The following is a 24,409-nucleotide window of genomic DNA, read 5'->3' on the forward strand; positions in this document are numbered from 1 at the left end:
TCCGATCCAAAACTCAAAGAGCTGATGTTCCAGAGGAGGACTGTTAAATGGATATGGGGATTAATTATTTCCCCTGACTTCCTTCTCAGCTTCTGTCACAAAAGCCCTGTGTATGCAAGCTTTCCTGTTCTCTCCGCAGAACTCTACATGTGTCTACTCAGGTTAGCCACATTCTACCTGCTGAAGTTGCCTGCACGCACAGCCAGGAGTCAGGCTGTCGGGACCCACAAGTCAGCCAACTGCTGTGAAGCGATACTGCTGAAGGGAAATCCTTGATGGGTCTTGCAAGAGAACTACAAGCTGCAACCTGGATTAACCCAGGCTGTTTATCAGCCTCAGCTGCTCATCCACTCTCTTCCAGGCAGCTGGGCAAAAACTCCAGGACTGCCACTCCCCACTGCCTAAAAGGGCCAAAGGGAGCACTGAGGATTCCTGATCAGGACATGGCCCTTTTTCCCAGAAGAGGGATTAAGTGTGCCTTGACAAAGTTTCCCATCCAGTTCTCTTCCTTGGAGGCTGAGGTGGACATGAAAAGGGACCTGAAATGTCCATCTACATCCTTAAAAGGATAAATGGACTGGCAACAAATATGTCTGTGTTCTTGGTCAAATTATGGTCACAATGCCAACTTGAGATGGTCACCACATATAGAAAGAGATCACATGGGAAAGTGTGTACTAAACAGCCTGGCACATGGTGAGTACCAAGCAAATGCCAAGTAAAGTTTTCTTAATAACTGTGAACAGTGTGAAGAAAACAAGTTATATCAAGGTACCAGAACTGAATCATACTGAACAAAAACCTCACTTAGCCAGCAGTGGGTGAGGGAGAAGCGTGGGCACATGGAACCAAAATAGAGCTAATTTAGAGGTAAAGTCTGCAGGACCAGGTGTCTCTTCCTCTTTTGGGCGGCTCTTCTTGGATCTGATTCTTCTTACTATTCATCTCATTTTCTTTTGCCATAGGCCAGATCTCTCTCTCTCTCCATCAACAATCATGGCTGAAAAGGAAGAGGCACAAATTCCGTCCCAACAGGACTTTGTCTTTTGTGGATCACACGTTCACCTCTCAGACCAGGAATCAGAAAGCATTCAATGATAGACCCATTTCAGCCTGGCTCCTGTTTTTCAATAGCAGATGAACTATAAAATGTTTGGTCATGTGTAAATGCCTGCAAAAAGAATATTTTAATAACATCTGAAAAATCAAATAAAATGTAAATTCCAGTGTTCAAGTTTCAACCTAGTTAGAACACAACATAGATATTTCTTGATGGACTGCCTATGGCTGATTCTCTACCATAACAGCAGTGCTGAATAAAATTCACAGAGATGGCATAGCCACAAAGCCGAAAAAGTTGGCATCTTATCTTTATAAGAAAGTGTTCATGATCTTGCCCTAGGTCGAACATGATGCACAAGGATTCAGGACGCTCTCAACCAGACAAGTCAGAGCCAGCCACCCAGCCCTGGAGAGCACGAATAATTTACACTTGAACATTTGCATTGCATCAGACTATGCTATAAGCATGTTGTGTTAACATATTTAATCTTTTTTCAGAATCCAACTGGCAAATGTTTTTATCAACCATTTGATAGATGAAGAAACTAATCCACATAGTTAAAGAATTTCAAAAATCACACAGCTAGTAGGTAGCATAGAGAGACTTTGGAGCAGATCATCTGACTCCAGAGTTCTCCTTTGACCTCTATACGATGTGTTCCAGAACAAAATGGGATAAAGGGCAAGAGGAATGTGAATGGTTTCTTAGGATAAAAATGAGTTCTTGGGGAAAAGAAATAACAGGTGCCCAAACATTACATCAGAACTGGCTTGAAACTAACTTTGTCTAACTTCTTAGGACCTTGCATTTTTTCAAGTAGTATAAAGTAGATAAGATCTGCTCATTGGAGTGATTGCAATGATGTTAGTTAACCTTCACTGAGCACTTATTCTAGGGCAATACCAAGAATGTTACGCATGTTGTTTCAGTGGAGAAACAAAGCTTAGGAAGGTCACATAGATTTGTCTAGTCACATGTGAGGCAGAATCAAGGCTTTGGTGAGAAGCCAGGTCTGTCTGGCTCTAGCTCCTGACCACAAAACCGTTACACAGCACAGCTCCCATCTCAGAGATGAAGGGATAAGATATCTAACAGATGTAGCAGAGGGCCTTTCTCATCCTAAGTTAGGATTATTGTCCTTTCTTTTTCTTTCCTGACTTTTCTTGTTCATGATGTGGGGAGATACACACACACACACACACACACACACACACACACACGTGTCCTTGAACAGTTCTACTGCCTTTTTTTGTACTAGGGATGACATATGTATATATGGATACATACATACATACAAACACGCATGTATACATATATGTAATAAAATAGTGTACACGTGTCCTTGAACAGATTTACTGTGTTTTCCTTTTGGTACTAGGGATGGAACCAGGACCTCATGCATGTTAGACATCACTCTACCATGGAGCTCCATATTCCGCCCTTTTTATCAATATTTTTTTATTTTCGTTTTGAGACAGTATCACATTAAGTGTCTGGAGTTGGTCTCAAACGCACTTAAATAACCCAGAAAGCCCTTGAATTTGGCATTGTTCTGACTTGGTATTTAGGACTATTGACCTTTGCCACCAGGTTTGGCTTCTGTTGACCTGTGCCACAGGCTTGGTTTCTAGCTTTTATGTAAAAAGTAAAACAAACTCCATTCAGTCAACCATGCTGTCAAAACAGAAAAGCAAGTATACTCCTGGAATCCCAGTACTTGGAGAAAGGAGGCAGGAGAACTATGTACAAAGCTAACCTAGGCTACATAATAAGGCTCCATTTTAATAGTAGCAATAACAGTAATAGTAGCGGCGGGAGTAAATACAGCAGAGCAAAACTAACAGAGTCTCAGAGGGAGAGAGGGAGAAGAACGCTTAGCAGGGTGGCAGGGTGTATACCATGTAAAGAGGCATTCCAAAGTTTGGAATCATTTCGTTTGGAAAGGAAAACTCCCAGAGGCATAATGTTCACAGTATAATAAGCTGGTGATAGGTATAGGAAAGGCTAATCAGGTCTTGGTATTTGCTTTTCCCTCAAAACACAAGAACCAGGCTGTTTAACACATTGTATAATAGCGGTGTCACCTTCCACCTTGGACTGTTATCAAAGTGAGATTTACCCTCCCTTCCTATTGACCTTGGTGCCAAGCCACACCTCCAGTCCCAATCAGTACACAAGACATCGCACTCCACACGTACCCTTCAGAATCTGCTGATTTCTAGCAGGAAGGTGCCTGGAAGCTATGGATGAACTTGAAGCCTGGTGAGTTGAAAAGGCTCAATCCACACTTGCAGAGCAAGCCGATTTGCACATCCTAGCTTTAGCCTTGACCTTGTAGTCATAGAAACTAGATTGAGTAACTGGGACTCAGTATCCCAATGTTTAATATGTTTGGAAGGTCAAGCGATGGTTAGGGAGGTATCAGCAAATGCAGAGTGTTCTGCAGCCCGGCTCAGCCCAGCACTTTTCCCGCTAACTCATCCTGCTCCTTAGAATAAATAGTGCTCCTCAGAAAGAAGCTAGAAGCTGGACTTGTCAAAAAAGAAAACCAATCTGGAAGAGGTAGTGCCCTTCCTCCTTTACTTCCCTTCATCAACAATAAAGTGCAAACTTCAAAAGAAACAAATCTGTAAATGATGAACACCAGACTCAAAGCCCTTTTCCAGAGTGGAACCCTGTGGTCAGAGAGCGGCAAGGGCGATCCTTGGACGACTTGGTTGCCATCCAAGTCTGTTTTTAGTGCAGAATAGAGTTCATGTTTTGGAAGCAGAATCCTTGACTTTTTTATCCTGTTATTCAAATATTTCCTAATAATCTTCAGCATTTATATACTCAAGAGACCTCAAAGTTAAAGGATGCGGGTCTCCAGTGTTTTTCCTTCCTGTAGCTAATGAATAGATGTTTTCTTTCTGAATTCACTAGCCCTATCATACTTCCCCACCCCTACCCCCACCCCCACTCAAAGTACTCCATAGAAAGAACTCAAAAAGCAAAATAGCTGAACTGTAAGTTACCAAGTTTGGAACTGGAGTCAATGTTATGAATCCCTTTTCAATATGGCAGACCTATGTTGAAAGAGACTGAAGTTTTAGGACAGAAATACATATTGCATAAACTAGCTGCAGTTAAGTGTGGTGTTTCTGGTGCCACCTATTGGTCATTCTATAAGATTGAACTATGTGGCAGTATCATATAATATAAATGAATAGAAAATATGATTTATGGTGTAACATTCAAAGTTATATATTTCAATAGGTCAGAAGAATACAAAAATAGAGTGCTGTGTTTGGATATCAACTTTGGTTGTAGCTACGATAAACCATGAGACTGTTTTGTTATATAATTTTTACCTTTATTTACTCATTAATTGAGTCTGTGGAAAGAAATATATAGTGAGGCATCTCTGGGAACTCTAAGATTGGTGAACCAATAGTCATGTTTAAGAGATTTTATGTCTTGTATAAGAATTGTGGTTGGTATCTTGTTCAGACCGTTCTACCAACCAGTGAACCTAGGCAGGTGCCCTCAGATGCTGGGAAAGATGCTGTCCAATATAACAGACAGGTATCCCCTTCTTTGAAAATTGTTCTTGACCAAAAAGAAGAGACCTTGAGTAGGTGTGAGCCAACCTGATCAGGAGGCTTTGTACCCACACATATAAACATACACACACACACACACACACACAGACACACACACCTGATCTCTGACTGAATGTCAGGGTTACAAAAGGTGAGCTTGCCTCACCACAGCCTGGAGTCACTCTGTAGTGTAATTTGCCCCTCAGCATACTCCATGTCTGAACTGAGACATCATCTAAGCCTTTTTTTTTTTTATGCTTTAATATGTTTTTCTCACTTGCCTTCTCCTTGACAACACTCAAGAAGTCACTTGAACACAAATTCCCATCTCAGGTTTTGACCTACAGCAGAATTTTCTTATGGACAAGTTATTTACACAGGGATGAAAGCCTCAACAGACAAATAACTTTTGGATTTTGTGAATGCATTTTTTCCCAGCACGTTTGGGAGGCAATGCTAAACAGAGCAATTCTTCTCCACAGCCAACAAAGCCTAGGCTGAAGGACGGCAGTGGGGATTCCACACCGCGGGACAATGATGTGAACTAGCTCCGTGAAATGGCATGCTGCCTGAGTTTCTGAGAAATGTGTTTAGTATCAAAATAGTATATCCGTGCTGGCATTACAGCTAGTACTCCCAGGGGTAATAACCTGGAATTGGAGGACTTAAGGCTTTTACATTTCTGCGTCTGTTGGAGGCACCAGGCCGTTTGGGTTGTGCCAAAGGAGAAATATGATTTTTTTCAAAATGAAAACAAAGACAAAAAATTCATAGGTTAAATAGAAATAGAACTTCCTGAAAGCATAATCAGTTTTCCAAAAGTCAAAGATGAAGAATTTTTAATTAAAGTCTCATCAATAAATTATATTGTAAAATATAAATATACATATAGTAACAGTAAAATGAGATCCTTACTTATTTAGAAAACAAAAACTCTAAATAAAGAGTCAAATTTATGACCTGGAACTATTAAACACTAGGGAAATATTTTGACATCTATTGAGTAATAGAATTTTTGGGCATAATTCTTATAAAATGAACAATGCTCTTGTTTGTCCACCAGGATATGATCATAAGACCCTATTTCTGATGACACTACATACTGGGGTTGCAAGATTTTGATTTTTTGCAAGCTGGAACTGAGCTAAAACATTCCTCCTTGCTGTCTAACTTTGTGGTGCTGAAAGGAACTATGTAGACTTCTGGAAAAGAAAAGTTATTAACAGTCTTTCTATGCTAACTCCAGTAATGACTTGCTGGCAAGATATGCCCAACAATGCAATGGTGGCATGACTATTATAGTGGCAACCAACTACCCTCTCATTTGATTTGATGCCTACTCTACAGGACAGAGCTCATACCTGGTATTTTATATATCACTACTACCTCCAAAAGTTCAGGGAACATCACTGAAGGGGGAATAGAAAAATATCACTAAGGGTCAGAGGTTGCAGAGGTGTCCTGCAAAGGTGTCTTCTGGGCATGGCATGGCCATTGCACTCATAAACTCACTAAAGCTGTGATTACTTACAGAAACTGGGTTTGTCAATATTTCATCATACATAAAGGGGGGCTCATGAGTTGCTCTCCTTGCCAGGTCCATAATTAGTTAATGGATACCATGGGAGAGGTTGTTATTGTCCATGGTATAGCTACTGATAGATTATTATATTTCAGTAAACAACTCCCACTGTGCTCATGTTAGCAGCCTTAATTAAACTCACTGAGTACACACACACACACACACACACACACACACACACACACACACCTCCAATGAAAATGAAATCAGTTTGTTAAAGAGATATCAATACCTCTACATTGACTGAAGCATTGTTCATAATAGTTGAGGTATTGAATTAAAGCAAGCATCCATCAGTGGATGAATGTATGAAGAAAACATCATATACATATGGAATGGAATAGCAGTCTGATTTATAAAAATACAAGGAAATCCTGCCACACTCCAAGTAGGAACTTGGAGGACACTGTGACAAGTGAAGTAAGTCAGGCACAAAGAGACCAGAACTTTATGTTCTCACTTACACATGCAACCTAAGATCTTCAGTCTCACAGAAAGAGAGCATTGCTAAGATGTGACGTTTATATAAATGGAGAAGTGTTAGTCAAAGGGTAAAATATTATGCAAGTACATAGATCTTATGCAAGATGATTAAGCTATACAGATCTGTATGGCATGGCAACTATTATTAGTAGAAGTATTATATATCTGACCCCTGCTGAGATGTTATCTTAAGTATTTTTGATACATATATAAAAAGGTAACTATGTGAGGTTATGGATCTATTAATTAGTTTCATTTTAATTATCATTTCACTAAGTATAAATATATCAAAATATTGTGTTGTACACCATGTACATTTTCACTCATCATGTAAAGTGAACTAGGGAGAACTAATAGCATTTTCTAAACTCCAAAGCAAGAAATTTCATATTTTCACCTCTTAATTCTCATAGAATTATTAGAATGATATAGACATATTATGTTTGCTTTTGTTCTCCTTAGGGACAGATACTGTGGCGGGCCTTTATTTTAAAGAGGAAATAGAATTTCTTAATTCCCATTGTGGAAGATGCTCTCCCTGGGTCAGTATGATATCATTGCGTTATACTATCATCTCAGCATAATGAAGTACAGAACCATGAAGTCAGGTGCCCTGGGATCTGGCCTTGCACGGTGTCATCCTAGCAGTACCAATGTAGACAGTTATCTGATACTCCCCTTTCTCTCTCAATCATTTATCTGCAAAATTGGGAGATAAGAAAGTCTGTGACCTCGGCAGTAACAACAATTCTGAAATCCTCTGAGCTCCGAACGTCTCTAACCCTGATGTGGTATAGATGCTGTAACTTAGACCTCATTAGCCTGCCCCAACATGAAGCTGTAAATAGAGTCATAGAAGCAGAACTCAAACACAGCACTTTTCTGAGAAACAATAAAGAGTGCTGATGGCAGAGGTGGAGTGATTAGTCGCTGCAGGCAGGGAAGTGGGACACTGGCTCATAGTGTGTGGATGAACGGATGGGCATCAGTACTATCACACAAGGAAGGACAATGCATCTACTAGTTCTCTGTATTGTCTGAAACCTCAAGTCAGCCTGCTGGGCCTTTGCCCAAAGGACGTAAAGGAAAGACAGACTGATGTAGCACGTGAATCACACCGTGGCTCTAGCCCTCTGCTCTTCCGTGAGTCACGTCTAGAGGGTCCCAGCTTCTTTATCTGCTAAGCAGGGCTCTGCAGCAGCGGATCTGGAAATGTCCTTTCAGGTCTCTGGTTATCAGATGCTTCTGTCTTGGCATATGCCTGAAAAACATTTTCTTAAAAGGCATTCCTCTGCCTGGTTTTAGAATTTAGAGAATTGACATCATGGGTTTGGGTTCTCATCAACAAAGTAGATAAACAGGGAAACAAAAGGCATTTACAATTCAGTCCCCTTTCTTTGTTCTGCAGCAGGGTCTCCCTGATAGTCTAGCTCCTCCTGCCTCAGTCTCCTCAGTAACACATTTCCAGGCATTCCCCACTGCATCCAGCTTCAGTCAGATTCTTGAGACTCGGAGCTCAAGGGCTATTGAAACAAAACCAGGGTTTTTTGTTTTTTCAAGATACCTGAAAATCACTAAGATGTAAGCCAGTAATGTACAATGTATACCCTGTTCTACCTACCTGAGCAATACACATTGTGAAACCTCAATCAGTAGGTTGCTAAGTCGTCACCTTAATGTAATGACTACACAAGGAAATCGCTAATTATCAAATGTTCCATTCAGTTCTAACACCCTATGGGGTATTTTATTTATTTGGTGCATAGAAGACCTGCAAGAAAAATAAAGCTAAGAAAGGCAGAAGGAGGGGCATAATAGATAAAGCACAGCCCACAGAGCTAAATGGGCCCGAGTCAGAATATTGTTTCTGCCATTTGCTGTGGCACCTCAGGCAAGTGTCTTGAGAGTGGAGGGGAGGAACAATTTTGAAAGAAGCAAAATGGGGTCAAGGAGTAAATGTTCAAAGGGAAGGGTGAGATATGAATGTCCAGGCAAGATCTTGGAAACAATGACACCTGTCTAAGGACTACAGGAAACATTCTAGGCAGAGACGACAGCTAGGTACTAGCTTAGAAAGTTTTAGGATAAAAACGCAAGTGTCACTGAAAAGGGAGCTCTCTTTCTCTGCCTGTTGAATTTTGTTCCAGTTGCAATGAGAAAAACCTGAGAACTTTTAAATCTAGAAGGAATATAAGCTGTAGAGTTGGTTTTAAAAGCTCACTCTTGTATAGAGACTGGATCACAGGTGAGCAGTACAAAGACAGAGCCAGAGAAGCAGACTAGGCAGTTCAGACTCATGGAGATGGAGAGAAGTAATTCAGATTTAATATCTGTTCTAGGGGTATGGTGGATTAAACAAGATAACATATGTAAAATCACCAAGTGCCTGGGTCAATTGAATGCTTGCTGCAGATGCTAGGATCTAGTATAACAGGCCGATTATAGGCACATACATACATCAAAGAAGAATCTGATGCATACTTGGTCAAAGCTCTAAGGTCCAATGAATGACTAATCCTCTGTATGCCACGTGGGAAAGTCACATGTGTTTGCTACAGCTTCCCCTGTAAGTTGGGGAGCAGTTTCCATGTATCAACATTCAAGGAATCTTTTTGTGAGATATACTAGTCAGGGGAATTATGAGTGAGGTGGAATAAAGAGTTTATTATAAATACTCCATGTGTGACATTGCCTGTTGTTCCTGAAACCACCTAAGACCAGCCAGGGCTGCAGTCAGGGAGAAAGGCTGGAAGCTGGGTGTGGCATGTGTGAAAACCAGGGCAAAATGGAACTCACAGTGATAGACTGTTTAGCCACCTCCAGGCTTTGTCAACAGTGACTAGAAGGGTTTACTTATTAGCATTTGGAGGAACTTCAGATCCAGCTGCTGTCGCATGCTAACAGGTGTGGCAACAAGTGAGTGACAGTATCTGAGTGTTCATGTTCTTACACCTGGCTTTCAGAGCATCAAACAACTGCTTCTTCTTTACTTTCAATGTCATACTAATTTTTCTCAGGGTCACCATTAATCTGGAATGATACAGGGAAGGAAATTCTTAGAAAAGTGGTCAAGCCTATGGGTAGGACAGACAGTAGTGCTGGTTAATGTGTTTGCTACAATCATGAGGACCTAAGTTCTGATCCTAGGACCCATATGAGAGCCTGGGGTGGCAAGTCTGCAACCGAGGCAGAGGACTGATAGAGGAAGAGTTCCAGGGCTTTCTGGCTACCTAACCTAGCTTAAACACTGAACTTCAGGCTCACTGAGAGGCGATGTCTCAAAGAAGAAGGAAGAGGAAGAAGGAGCAGGGGGGAGAATAAAAAGAAAAAAGAAAAAGTAGGAGGAGGTGAAGGAGGAGGAGGAGGGGGAAGAGGAGGGGAAGAAGAGGGAGAAGAGTTGGAGGAGGAAGAAGAAGGAAGGTTAAGAATGACAGAGGAAGACATCAGATGAAGAAGAAGGAGAAGGACAAGGAGAAGGAGGAGTTAAGAGCAATAGAGGAAGACATCACATGTCAACCTCTGGTCTTCACACACACGTGCACACACACACACACATGCATGGGTGAATGCACCATCACACAAATATATATACACAAGTGTGCATGCACACATATCATACACACACACACATATACACACACATGCATTCACATGCACTCCTGAAATATGCCAAATAATCTTCCAGTTTAGCTAAAGTGACACAGTCCCAATCGATATAACTCCACCCTGTATCAGTTCTGCATTCAAACACGTTTTATGGTCACACTTAGCTTCCAGATTAAGGTAATGGTAAAATGGCGACGATGCTTTCACTTCATAGGACACAGCAGTCCCTCCTCTTCCCTTGACAGAGGATATGACATCCCTCTATCTTCTCACTAGTGCCAGTGTACAATGGTAGCTGCGTTACCCTTGGCTGGTTATTTTTATTTCCTCTTCATTTTCACTGAGTGTACTTCTGAAACTATTATTTCACTGCCATCCTTCCCTTGGTCTCTTAGAAACTCATTCCTCAAAACTAAACTCTCCTTCTCATTTTTCTATAACCTTACCAAGAAGTCATCCCCTGATTTACACCATCTCAGCTTGAGAGCCTTACTCTGTCCTGTGCTACATATAATTCTCAATGACTTCAACTGACAATGTTCAAATGGCTAATACCCAGTAATAAGAAAATATTAGAGTTTTAAAGCAAATAAACTCATCTGCCTCTAATTTAAACCACCATTTCAACCCAGACAAATGTTTCATCTTAGAGTGTTTAAGAATAGGCACAGTAAAATTTCAAAAGATAAATGATTGTCAACCGAGTTCAGAAGAAGGTTGGACACCACGAATCGTGCCTGAGTTATGGGAAGGGCAGAACCTAACTACATTATGGTAGTTTCCTATATCTACCCACATTCTTAAGTGACTTCTATGGACCAATGAAGAACATGGCACTGCCTCTGATGGAGACAGAGTAAACAAGGTATGTAGCCTTAGACAGAATTAGACAGACAGAATTTGACAGACAGAATTAGACAGACAGAATTTTGTGCATAACAGTGGAAGTGGATGAAGTTAAGGGGGGCCAAGAAAAAGCACCAACCAGAAAGAAATGGGTTTCTCTTTTGATCTCATGTGACTATGAACTCTAAACACCTTAATGTAGGGGCCATCTTGTATATGGCTATATACCTTGTCCAAGTACCCAGCTCAGATTACAACAACCTGTTACTATATATGAGCTGATGCTATGAAAGTGAACGCTGCGATGAGCTTACCCTGTGGGGGCATATGGTACATTTGCATTAACTTTAGCCTCCCACAGACATTATTGGCTGCCCGTTTGTTTACTATATCATTACCGCTAATAAGAATTTCCAATGTTTCATCTCATATTTGTTAAAAGTATGGTGGATGGAACAGGACTTGATTACCTGGCATCAAGAGTCCTGTGGTGATAATTATATGCAGGCTAATAACACAATGGACTAAGAAGGGACTTTGTGCCTTTTAATAGCAGTTACTTAGTCTTTTAGGACTAACAATTGCTCAGCTTGGAACGGGATTAATGTTCTCTTCCACCTGACCCAGCATGCATGTTTTTGTTTTATAATTAGTTTGGGTGTAAATGTAGTGCCCAAGCTACTTGTAAACTGATGGGATGTGGCTTGGTGTCTCCCAATGTAAATTGGGAGCTTGATGGCGCTATAGTAAATTCCCAATAGGTACACTTATTAATCCCAGTGAATTTCCCCTCCCAAACCAACCAGGGTAATAATGAATCACTCTCTTGCATTTTCTATCAAGACAGCTCTTTGTGATTTCTAAATGTTCTGTCTAGATTCAAAGAAGCTGGTTTCTTCATGAGTGGTTGGAATAAGACTTTTCTTAGAAGCTACTGAATATGGATTAGCTGGATTGTTTCTGGGGAAATAAAAAGCAGGCTCTGGGGTGACCACTTCAACATTTAATTGGGTTAGCGAAGAACTACAAATAAGAGGTTTTCCCTAGGAGGGAAAGCATGTTTACTGCACCCAGCCCCTTAGGTGGTAGATTTTTTTTTCTTTTTAGCTTAACTGCTGGCCTCCAAATGGAGCTTTTAACTCAGGCACCATTACACAAATATATCAGCGCAGAAATGGCAGGTTGAAAACGGAACACATCACAGGAGTTCACAGCATCCCAGCCTCTCATTTGGTTGCAAATACTGAGCCCTCCAACTGCCCAGCCACCCACAGAAGTCATGTTTGTTGCGGTTCCAAAGGGGTTTGCATCCTAAAAACTAGAAGGCTGGACCAAGGGAATTGCCCTGCACTTGGGACAGAGCCACTAGGGGCTGGTGACCTGTACTTTAGGGTAATTGAAGGCTCTTGTCTTGCACGTCTATCTTTTCCTCTCAGACACACTGTGCCTGTCACAGGGCGATAGCTCTCTGCTCGAATCCCTCAGAGAAGTATTTTCTGTAACAAAGACAAGCACACTGTATTTGATACCAGAGGAGGTTATGGACCGTGTGAACAACTCCATGAGAAGGAGGCCAGGGGGCCATTCAGACTTAGCTTGAAGTCCTGCTCTTTGTTTTCTCTCCACATTCAGACTGAAATGTGATTCCCCTGGCTTTCTTTTTTTTTTTTTTTTTTTTTTTTGGAAAATACCTGTGATGAGTTCCCTGGCTAGAAAGAAAAGCTGTTGACAGGAAGAGCGTCTGATGGAAAGGGGGCTTCTTCATGTGTTCTCAGAGGAGACGCGTTGCTTCAGACATGCTTAAGCGGAGATTCCAAGCCTGGGAAAAGAGGTCAGGACCCCCCCCCCTTAGAAAAGGTCATCCTCAGTGGTAGACGAGGCTGAGAACTGAGTGCTTTCCTCTTTGAGAACAGGAACATGGGCACAGAGTTTAGACTAGAGCAAATGGGCAAGTGAGTCCTTCTCTGCTACATAGTGAGGCACCTTGGTCAGACTGTTTGACCTTTCTCAGATGGTTGTTAATAATTAAATACAATGAGTGTAAGTCATGGAACGCTGGTGCAGAATAGGGTTTCTTATGAAGTCTGTTACTGATTTGATAATAGTGCCCCTTCAGCCAGCACCAACCATGTCCTGCCTATTTGCCAGGCACTCTGTAACAGACCCATCGTCCTCCTTGACTTCAGGAAGTTCACTGTTTCATAAACCACACACACACCCTGCCACCCTGCCACCCTGCCCTAGGCGATGCTCCAGCTGCACTCCTAACCCACTCTGTAAAGTAGCTCACAGTCTTGCAGGTCATCTCTTTGAGTAGCTCTCCAAACTCAGCTACCTCCACCTCCAATTTGCTCATGGCTCTCTGTGGCTTACTATGCCCAGTGTGTTTGTTCTGTTTGTCTCCTATGTGATCCTAGAGAATGGGGATCACGTATCAATTTAATCTATTCATCTAATTTGTTCCTCTCAAACAATGAATAGGTCACTGCTTTCTTCATCTGATTATTTATGCAATCCTGTAAGCCAGTGCCACCAGTATACAGAGGACTCAACCTGGTCCTCAACTCCTGGAATCTTGCCCTCCAGCTTCAAAAAGGTTGGGCTCTGATTTGGTGGGTCCTATCATTGCTAACTATTGCTTTGGTTTAGCCTCAGTTCCCCAGTCTACTTAAAGGGCCAAAACATTCTTTACCAGATTATGACAGTGACTGGAGAAGATGGAGCTTCTATATGCCAGTTCCAAGCACAGAGGCAAATACACAAAACAGCCGATTCCATTCTTTACCCTCAACCAGGGCCAGTCAAGAATAAGAAAGCTAAAGCTATAAAATTTGAGTGCATGTATCCTTCCAATTTATACCTTACCTCAGCTGTGTGCCAGAAGACCAACTGAAATGGGAAGGCACAAAGAACTCAGAAAAACACAGGCAGGGGCTTAGGCAAACAGAACTGAAGGAGAGGGGAGGAATCCCTTTACTTATTACCAGTATCCTCAGAATTTAGCACGAGACTGATAAGCAAGGGGTAGTCTTACGATCTACATTTCACGATCTGTCCCAGATATAAACAAAAAGTGGCAGCCGAGTTATTATAGAGCATTATTCATCGGTCACTGTGCTAGATGATCTACACTACTCCGGTACTGAGAACCGCTATGTGACAGGAGAGCATGGATGGACTTCACTCAGAAACTGGCCTACTGCGTGGCCAGTTGGAGGCTCCTTTTAGTCTCAGCAAGTAACAAGTACATGGTTTGGGAAATCACCTGCTGAGAGTTCCACTGGCCAAATGGGAAGCAGAGAGAGGGTGGACCCAATACAGAGTCCTTTCTTTGTGGGTGAAGAAGAGAGAAGCTGGATTGGAACACGGGTGGGAACATCTGCCGACCCCCAGAGTGCCACGGAGAGCAAGAATGGGAACGAAAAAAGTGCAGGATGCAGGGGAAGGGTGTCCCGGGTCTGGGAAGGGGCGTCCTTGGGGCTTGTGCGCCTTCCTCGCTTCGAGTGCACAGGTCAAGCCTCTTCCCTCCCGCGCTCTTACCCTCCCAACCTTATTTAGAAACCGTGTCCCCGAGACAGGAAGGGCGGCGGGCCGAGAAGCACGGAGCGTCCCGGCCTCATTTCCTTTCGAATCCCCCTGTGGAATTTCATTTCGTACGGTGAGGAAATCGGAGCGCGAGCCCATCGGCTGCTCTGTTGCTCCGGAGCGCCTCCCCCACGGCGACTGCAGACCGGCTGCTCCCGGCGCAGGTCGCGCCGAGTGCGGGGCGGGGCCGGGGGGCGGGCGCCAGCCCCACTGGCTAGAGGTGAAATTTTCTGCGAACTGTACCAGGCACCAGCTCTAAGCCTTTCAGGCTTTATCGCTAATCCTCCCAAGTCACTTTACGGATGAGGAACCTGACGCGGAGAGGTTGGGCAATTTGCTCAAGGTCACACAGCCAGGATTTAAAGCCACAATCTGTGTAAACCCCAAATACCGTGTTCTTTGTGTTCATTATTTTGCTTGATACAGAGGTGGCCACGGGGCCGGAGGTGACAGCTGTAAGGGGAAGGACGTGAAAGGGGCATAGATGTGGGAGCACGTCTCACCTGAAAGAGAAGAGCAGGTTGGCTGGGCAGGAGCCACGGGGCTCCATCGCCGCCTGGCCACAGCGTGCAATGGATCCGGGTGGGAGGACGCCGAGCGCCGGGAAGCCAAGCGGGGCGGGGCGCCTCTGGAGCGAGCAAGGGAGAGAGGATCAAGCCGCGGGCGGGGGCCTGACCCTTACAGCAGGAGAGGAGCCCCGCCCCTTCCCGCCCCCTCTGACCAGGGGGGGCTTTCATTGGACAGTCGCGTTGTCCGTCCCGCCCCGCCCCCGCCCTGCGAACCTCCAGCGCCACAGAGCGCTGGGGCGGTGAGAACAGCGCGGCGTAGAGTGCAGGCGGGCTTCGCCGAAAAGCCGGACTCGGCCGGCGCCGAGTTCTGGGATCGCCGCCTGCAGCCATGACCCTAGCAGTCCATCCCTCGGCCCGGGCTCCGGACGTCTGATATCCCGCACATTCTCGTACAACTGCTGGAGAGGCGACTGCTGCCCCCTTGTCGCCCTTGGCGCCTTACCGCATTCCCTATCCGGAGTTGGGAGCAGCGCGGCCACCGGCGCCCCTGTGCAAACTGGGGGTGTCTGCTAGATCAGCCTCTGCCGCTGCTGCCCGCAGCTCTGGCCATGGCCTGGCCGGGCACAGGGCCGAGCAGCCGGGGGGCGCCTGGAGGCGTCGGGCTCAGGCTGGGGCTGCTGCTGCAGTTCCTCCTGCTCCTGCGGCCGACACTGGGGTTCGGGGACGAGGAGGAGCGGCGCTGCGACCCCATCCGCATCGCCATGTGCCAGAACCTCGGCTACAACGTGACCAAGATGCCCAACTTAGTGGGACACGAGCTGCAGACAGACGCCGAGCTGCAGCTGACAACTTTCACGCCGCTCATCCAGTACGGCTGCTCCAGCCAGCTGCAGGTGGGTGCCCCTACCCCCATCCCCGGAGGACTCGGTAGACAGAGACTCCCAAACTCCTTCCTTGGAATCCCTGACAGATCGAGCCTCCTGGTCCCTTCCTAACTTGAGGGTACAACTCCTGAGAAAGTGATTTCCAACCCGCACCCCACCCCCCACTTTTCTGTCCCTCTTGGAGACTGGAAGCCAAAACGTTGTGTAAGTCATCTGGCCCGCGAAAGAACCTATTCTTACACCCCGCCCTTCCGTTTTTCTCCCCTGCCCATGTCTGGCCAAGCCCCTAACCCCAGTGGAGTTGAGGGCTATCTTTGCCAAGGATTCCGGCAGCCGCTGCTTGGTGGGCGAGTCCTGGCAGGGCAGCGGGTTGCACCTAAATCTTGGAAGGAGTGATAAGGAGACAGAACTTCGCCCTTCCAGGTCGCTCATCGACCTCCCTTTTGCCTGTATTTTTGGGTGTAGGTTACCAAATAAAACATCGCTGTCTGTTTTCTGCAGAATGCCCCGCCGTCGTCCTGCACTTTTTAGAGGTCATACAGGAAAGAGTGGTTAGGTTGGCCCGAGTTCTTTCTTGTCCTTAACGTTGGAGGCAGGTTTAATTTTTGGAAGGACTGAAAAGGCTCCAGGAAGGTAGTGTGCATATTTGAAAACTTCTTTTTTCCTTTTCTTTTTTTCCCTCCTTTTCTTAACAGTCATTAAGATGTTAAAACTTTGGTAATGTGTAATGATATAGAAGTTCTTCCTACAATAATAAGTGAAAAGTAATTTGCATATATAACATAGTTATAATTTCTCTTATACAGCTAACTTCAATGGAAAGTAGATTGGAATGAAGTTTTAAAAACTTAACACTCTCCATGTTTTGGTTGGTGAGGCTGAGTGGCTTTTATTAATAAAAAAGAAAAAAAAATGGAGGTTAGAGTTGTCCAGGTTGAAACCTTAAGAAATCTATAGTTCTGGCTGTAGCGAGATAAGAAACAGACATACGGTTTATTTACAGGCTTGGGTTTTTACATCGGTCGCTGTAAAAGCTGAGTTGTGGTTTGGGGAAGATGGTTGGGATTAGACCTGTTGCTGGAGAAATATCCCTGTAGAGGTTTCAGGGCTTCCAAACTAAGTTATAAAAGCTTAGGAAATGATCCTCTCACTCTTAGCCTGGAAACAGCACACGGTTGACATCAGTGGCAAGTTGGTTGGAGAAACAGCTTTTGCAGGGATATATATTTTTAATTACATGTATCCTGGGGAGGCAGCCAAGTTGTTTTGAAAGACAAGACTGGATCCCTTTACATGCTGGAAAATAGTTACTTGTAACTCTAGACTTCATAGACAACATCTGTAAGGAGCCAAGGAGACTGTTTATCAATGCTGGAGGAATTGAGGACAGCAACTGGACTCTCCCCTGCTGCTATTGCAGTTTCAGGGAGTTAACATTTACATCTTCCTATTGTGCTTCATTATTAATCATTGAGGAATTGCTAGCCAAACAAATCCCTGAAGACCAAAGACCCCCCCCCCCAACCTATATTTCCTCTTTGGATCCAAGAGTCTCAAATTAGTACATTTTCTGTTTAAATTCAGGGTTGACTTTTTAAAATTAAAATGTAAATTAGGGGATAATAAAATGGTCACAGGATCTATATTTTAAAGCGACAGAGAAATAAGGATAATAGTCAAGCATCCATCACCTAAGTGACCAAGTCACTTTATTAGACTCTTTAGGTCTCTCAAATGGTAGGTAGAAGGAGAGAGCTATTGGAAGTCACTTTTTAAAAGTTTATTTTTGTAAGGGTTGTGTGAAAAAAGATTATGTAATTCTTCAGACACATTTTAGTTATTTCCTCATTTATGTTCCTGTGAAAAGGAACACTGGATCCCAACTAAGGAAACTGTGTAAAAGTGATGGATTATTAGGCAGCAGCGTCGGAGGTCAGAGTAAACAGACATATTCCCAGTAGGCTGGCTTAAAAGTAGATACGTACACTGCCTGGAAGCATTCGCTCAGCTCTGTGCTTTTGGTCAGACCCCACTCATTGTTTTCTTTGTTCTTGTCATGACTTTTCCAGTTCTTCCTTTGTTCGGTTTATGTGCCAATGTGCACAGAGAAGATCAACATCCCCATCGGCCCGTGCGGTGGCATGTGCCTTTCAGTCAAGAGACGCTGTGAACCAGTCCTGAGAGAATTTGGGTTTGCCTGGCCCGACACCCTGAACTGCAGCAAGTTCCCGCCCCAGAACGACCACAACCACATGTGCATGGAAGGACCAGGTGATGAAGAGGTTCCCTTGCCCCACAAGACTCCCATCCAGCCCGGGGAAGAGTGCCACTCCGTGGGAAGCAATTCTGATCAGTACATCTGGGTGAAGAGGAGCCTGAACTGTGTTCTCAAGTGTGGCTACGATGCTGGCTTGTACAGCCGCTCAGCTAAGGAGTTCACGGATATTTGGATGGCTGTGTGGGCCAGCCTCTGCTTCATCTCCACCACCTTCACCGTGCTGACCTTCCTGATTGATTCATCCAGGTTTTCTTACCCTGAGCGCCCCATCATATTTCTCAGTATGTGCTATAATATTTATAGCATTGCTTATATTGTTCGGCTGACTGTAGGCCGGGAAAGGATATCCTGTGATTTTGAAGAGGCGGCAGAGCCCGTTCTCATCCAAGAAGGACTTAAGAACACAGGATGTGCAATAATTTTCTTGCTGATGTACTTTTTTGGAATGGCCAGCTCCATTTGGTGGGTTATTCTGACACTCACTTGGTTTTTGGCAGCCGGACTCAAGTGGGGTCATGAAGCCATTGAAATGCACAGTTCTTATTTCCACATCGCAGCCTGGGCTATTCCCGCAGTGAAAACCATTGTCATCTTGATTATGAGACTAGTGGATGCCGATGAACTGACTGGCTTGTGCTATGTTGGGAACCAAAATCTAGATGCCCTCACTGGCTTTGTGGTGGCTCCTCTCTTTACGTATTTGGTGATTGGAACGCTGTTCATTGCGGCGGGTTTGGTGGCCTTATTCAAAATCCGGTCCAATCTTCAAAAAGACGGGACAAAGACAGACAAGTTGGAAAGGCTAATGGTCAAGATCGGGGTCTTCTCAGTACTGTACACGGTTCCTGCAACCTGTGTGATTGCCTGTTATTTCTATGAAATCTCAAACTGGGCACTCTTTCGATATTCTGCAGATGACTCAAACATGGCAGTTGAAATGTTGAAAATTTTTATGTCTTTGCTCGTGGGCATCACTTCAGGCATGTGGATTTGGTCTGCCAAAACTCTTCACACGTGGCAAAAGTGTTCTAACCGATTGGTGAATTCTGGGAAGGTAAAGAGAGAGAAGAGGGGGAATGGTTGGGTGAAGCCAGGAAAAGGCAACGAGACTGTGGTATAAGACTAGCCGGCTTCCTCGTTCCTCATTGTGAAGGAAGTGATGCAGGGAATCTCAGTTTGAACAAACTTAGAAACACTTCAGCCCACACACACCCACGTCAGCCCACCACCACTCACCCAACTCAGCATCAGAAGACCAATGGCTTCACTGCAGACTTTGGAATGGTCCAAAATGGAAAAGCCAGTTAGAGGTTTTCAAAGCTGTGAAAAATCAAAATGTTGATCACTTTAGCAGGTCACAGCTTGGAGTCCGTGGAGGTCCCGCCTAGATTCCTGAAGCCCAGGGTGATAGTGTTTGCTCCTACTGGGTGGGATTTCAACTGTGAGTTGATAACATGCAAGGAGAAAGATTAATTTTTAAAACCCTTTTAAATTTTAAATAGTAACTAGGTCTTGCAGATAGCAAAGTGATCTATAAACACTGGAAATGCTGGGTTGGGAGACGTGTTGCAGAGTTTTATAGTTTGGCTGGTCTAACATAAACATCTTCTGGCCTACACTGTCTGCTGTTTAGAACTCTGTAGCGCACTCCCAAGAGGTGGTGTCAAAATCCTTCAGTGCCTTTGTCGTAAAACAGAATTGTTTGAGCAAACAAAAGTACTGTACTAACACACGTAAGGTATCCAGTGGATTTCTCTCTCCTGAAATTTCAACATCCCTAATTCTAGGCAGCCCCTGTTTTCTTCACTTTAAACTAATGACTCAAAAAAAAAAAAGGTTATTTTTATAGGATTTTTTTTTTTTGCACTGCAGCATGCCTAATGAGAGGAAAAGGGAAGGTGATTCACTTTCTGACAATCACTTAATTCAGAGAAAAATGAGATTTGCTAAGTTGACTTACCTTACCGACCCTAGAGACCTATTGCATTAAGCAATGTTAAGCAATTGGGACTTAAAATATTTTAGTTTGTGTGATTGCATCTAGGCAGACGCCAGTCTGGAAGAACTGAAATGTTAAATTTCTTGGCAACTTTGCATTCACACAGATTAACTGTGTAATTTGTGTGTGTCAATTACAATTAAAAGCACATTCTTGGACCATGACATAGTATACTCAATTGACTTTAAAACTGTGGTCAACTTGCATTCTTAGTGTGATAGTGCCTTTCCCCCCTGTAGCATAAGAATGTTATCGGAGTTTGGTCTACTTGCCACAATGGAGACTTATTCAGCTTTGCAAAGGCAACTAAGGACAGCAGATCCAAATACGTGGTGCATAATTGTTCCTTAGTAATGGACAAAGGTTCTTATAAGATTTCACTGGAGGCAGTGTGGCCTGGAGTATTTATATGATGCCTAATGAACCTCCAGAATGCTGGCCAGAGGCTGGATTGGTTAGCAGGGGATATGGTGTAGACGGAGTGAAATGAGCTGCAAAGTCTAACAGCACGAGTCTTAATTGCCTTTGCTGGGGTATCCAAAGCCTTTAAAATTTATGCTTTAAGTCCCTCACAAGGGGGGTACCCGCTAGCAACCTATCAAAAGTTGAAGTTCTTTTAAAATTGTGACTGGCCTTTTTCTTAACCTGCCTTAGGCCTTTTAATCACCAGATCTCTGGGACAAAACATTGTACATGTCACAGGTTGCTCTCCTTGTATTTCATGCCTGTCTGCTTCAGCAACTTCAGTTATTTATTGATTCATGCTTTTAGTAAGAGAGCCCTTAATGTTTTGTCCAATCCTACTTTGTGGAGAAACATTTCATGGATTCCAAATCCCAAATAGGCAAATAGGTGTTCAAATTCTGGAAATATAAATTTTAAAAACTGGGTCTCTCTCTCTCTCTCTCTCTCTCTCTCTCTCTCTCTCTCTCTCTCTCTCTCAGTTTGAGCTTTGTTTCTGACTATATTTTCTCCCCACAGCTTTTGTTTTTGCAAGTTCTGTAGATATCTGATATCAAGATGCTATAGGCCTGTCGTGTGTTTGGAAATGAGAGGCTTGGGGCTGGTGAGATAGAGACCTCCGTGGACCTGGGTGGCCCCTGGTGATTTATGCAGCCTGAGTACCTAGACTGGACTAGGGCATAAGGCTCCAGGAGCAGGAGAACTGATCCATGGAAGGGCCAATTTAACTCCTGAATGAGCTGCCTATGAAAGGCGAAATGGACACGCCCTGCACTGCTTACAGACAGTTCCCATAGCTGTCCAGGGCCCTGGAGTGTGCACCCAAGGGCAGATTCTGCCCTTACTCACGCTCTGCTATGGTGTCTTGGGAGTTGTGCAGTGACTCTGGCACAGGAAAGGGATGAAAAGCAAGGCAGTAGTAGCTGACTAGCTTTGCTGTGCAGACTTTGTAATGCACTTCTCTTTGTAATGCTTCAGTGATTGTAGGTCCAAGACTGCAACCTCCAAAGAGAGAGCAGTAGGTGCTGAGCATGTATCAACAATAACCTTGGCAACCACAACCCTTTGGGTGAAACCAGCCACCTGCATTCTGGATCCTAGAGCTAGTGTACTGACAATTTTTCTATCTTCCCAGGCAATTTGCCTTTTTAGGGGAAGTTATGTTTGAGCGAAGGGGCCTGGCAGTTCAGACTGGCTTAATAGTCTTAGCAACAACACAGAGTTGTCTGGTCTTTCCTTTCCTATCTCAGATGGGGGAGAGTGATTCCAGTTTCCAGGAAACGAACTTGACGGCTGAGGAGTCCCTTAGCGATGCCCATTAAGCATCAGTATCACTTCTTCGCATCACTCCCACAAATCTCTTCCTAGGTCTCAGCCTCTCCTATGATGCCTTCTAAATTAATGACAGAAAGCACCAGCTTTGGTTCATGACAATCTCCATATAAACTCCCTAGGAAAACAGAGAGTAGACCCCCAAGGACCTGCTCCAGCATCTACTGTGGCTTTGGAAGTGGCAGGGTCAGGATTTGGGTTGTTCCATGGTACTCCCACAGACATATTTGAGGACAGCAGCATGCTGAGGGGAAAGTGAGGTTTGTTTCCCTTCCTCTGATATCTGGAATAAGTACATGTGATTGGAATTTTCAAGAAAAGTCCTCAAGCTCCAGATATTCTACTAAGCACAACTAAGGACACCTCTGTATAACCTCCTCTTTGACAAACTCCTTGGTCTTGCATCATAAAAGCCGAACCATAGGGCAGAGGAACTGCGTAGTGTAGAAGTGGCCAGAGCCACTGGCTGAGCTACTCAGCTGATCATATCTTTCTTCCTTTATGGTGACCCATTTCCTGGTTGCTGAGATGGCTGCTTAGCTGGCTTGGTGCCCAGAGGCCTGAAACAAGGGACAGGTGACACTGTTTCCTAAGAGTTCCCTTTCTGTCATTCTTTTACTTGTACCCTAACCTTTGTATCCCTAAAGCTAGAACCAGAGACTTATCGTTACCAGGTTCTGATCTGTGGTTCTATTTAACTCTTCCAGCTGTGTACTCAGCCCTGCACGCACAGAATTTAGTGACTTTGGTATTGAGTGCAAAGTTGGGCCATGGGACACTGTGATGAAGTTGACATCTTTAGTCCTCAAAGAACATGCACAATTGAAAGAGGTCTCACCCCTGTGATGTATCTGCTAAGGGTCCCATAGTGGCAGTTAAGAAGGGGAACCAAGAAGGAACAGACTTTGGCAGGGAGTGCTTAATGTGTAAATTCCATCCTGAGACAGAGGGCAATGGAGAGAGTTTCTGTCCCTGCCAGTCATGATGAGCCCCAGGACTTGGACAATGGTCTCTGTCTTCTTATTGTACTTGACTTCACAGTCCCTGTCTGAATTTGCAGTATGTCTGTCAAAGGACCCAGGTTATCATTTACCCTTCATGCCAAGGTCAAAGATCTTGGAACTCCTGCGAGAGCATTTTGCTCCTACAAATGATCAGATACGGAAGCCCCAAGTAATAGATCTTGTTCCGCTGGCTCCCGGAGAGAGTGCTCTGTTCCTGCCTTTCACCGTGCAGCCTGTGCAACAATGGCACACAGTACCAAGAGGAAGTATATCATTTGCCACCCCACCCTGATATGTTTCTTCTCCTAAAAAAAAAAAATCACACTTGCTCTCGTCATCCTCACTTGTGTTTGCTTTTCATTTGCCTTATTTCCCTTCTATGCAGCGCTCAGCTCAGTTCCTTGTAGTCCCCCAAGCAGTTGGTAAAGAGTTTGTTTAGAATCCTGAATGAACAACACCCTCACTGCACTTGTGCCTGCCGGATCTCCCAGGGTGTTCAGCTAATGATCAGTGTCATCCCAAAAAGCTGAAACAGGGTGACAGCAGCTCTGCCCAACAAAGGGAGTTGAACAGGCTGAGGCCTTGACTTGACTGTGGCTGTGGGGAGAGGTAAGTTGGTTTCTAGAGCTTCCATAGTGGGACACCCAGACACTTCTGAGTTTCTTCTACCTCACAGAGATGGTGTGAGGCTATAGAAGGCCTCAGGATGCGGCCCCTTGGTTCTTCATGAGAAAGATGAACTAAAATAATATTCCCAGCCTGCAAGAAGATAAAATACAGGTAGAGCTGTTTTGTGCAGCAGTTAACCTACTTGCTCTCTGCCTTTTTCTTGGATCCTCATGCCTCTCACTAGTTCCAGAAACCAGAAGGCAACCTGGGGATATTGAGATGACAATGTAGAGGTACCAGGCAAACCCCTGCTATACATTCTCTGAACAAATCACTGAATTTCCAAGGAAATAGATCCCCCTTTAAAGGATGTACAAAAGTGTGTCTGCATTGATGTCTGTACTGTAAATTTCTAATTTATCACTGTATTAAAAAAAACTTGCTATTTAATTTTTGTATTAAAGGAAAATAAAGTTTTGTTTATTAACTGGTGTGTGCATTGGTGTGTTTTTGAAGGTATATGGGAAGCATACATGCCCAGCACTGAGAAAGAGAGGGGTCAGTTGGTTTGGCAAATTGAGAAAAG

At 44.1% G+C, this 24,409-nt stretch overlaps 2 protein-coding genes across 5 annotated transcripts in view; one reads left to right on the top strand and one right to left on the bottom strand.

Moving 5' to 3' along the window:
* Tmem135 (transmembrane protein 135) overlaps positions 1-15,880 on the bottom strand; it is a 264,682-nt gene extending 248,802 nt beyond the window's left edge. The window contains exon 1 of one of the 4 annotated variants that reach the window (NM_001360746.1): positions 15,250-15,399. Coding sequence is in view for 3 of the 4 variants with exons in the window: in XM_030243016.1 (XP_030098876.1) it covers positions 15,250-15,645 (396 nt within the window). In the remaining variant the exon portion in view is untranslated. Of the gene's footprint in view, positions 1-15,249 lie in introns of all 4 variants that reach the window. The other 3 variants (XM_011241911.2, XM_030243016.1, XM_030243018.1) reach the window with 3 other exon arrangements.
* Fzd4 (frizzled class receptor 4) lies at positions 15,543-21,287 on the top strand. The gene is made up of 2 exons (NM_008055.4): positions 15,543-16,148; positions 18,209-21,287. The coding sequence occupies exons 1-2, from the start codon at positions 15,864-15,866 to the stop codon at positions 19,535-19,537; spliced, it is 1,614 nt and encodes a 537-aa protein (NP_032081.3). The 5' UTR covers positions 15,543-15,863; the 3' UTR covers positions 19,538-21,287.
* Positions 21,288-24,409: the final 3,122 nt, after the last annotated feature.

Source organism: Mus musculus, chromosome 7 (assembly GCF_000001635.26).
Source record: "Mus musculus strain C57BL/6J chromosome 7, GRCm38.p6 C57BL/6J".
Taxonomy (NCBI): Eukaryota; Metazoa; Chordata; class Mammalia; order Rodentia; family Muridae; genus Mus; species Mus musculus.

What these genes read in the sequence shown, in the direction of transcription:
- Fzd4 (NM_008055.4), top strand. Translation starts at nt 15,864, where the DNA reads ATGGCCTGGCCGGGCACAGGGCCGAGCAGCCGGGGGGCGCCTGGAGGC. An exon ending in GCTGCTCCAGCCAGCTGCAG is followed by an intron (nt 16,149 to 18,208) that starts GTGGGTGCCCCT and finishes TGACTTTTCCAG; the next exon opens with TTCTTCCTTTGTTCGGTTTA.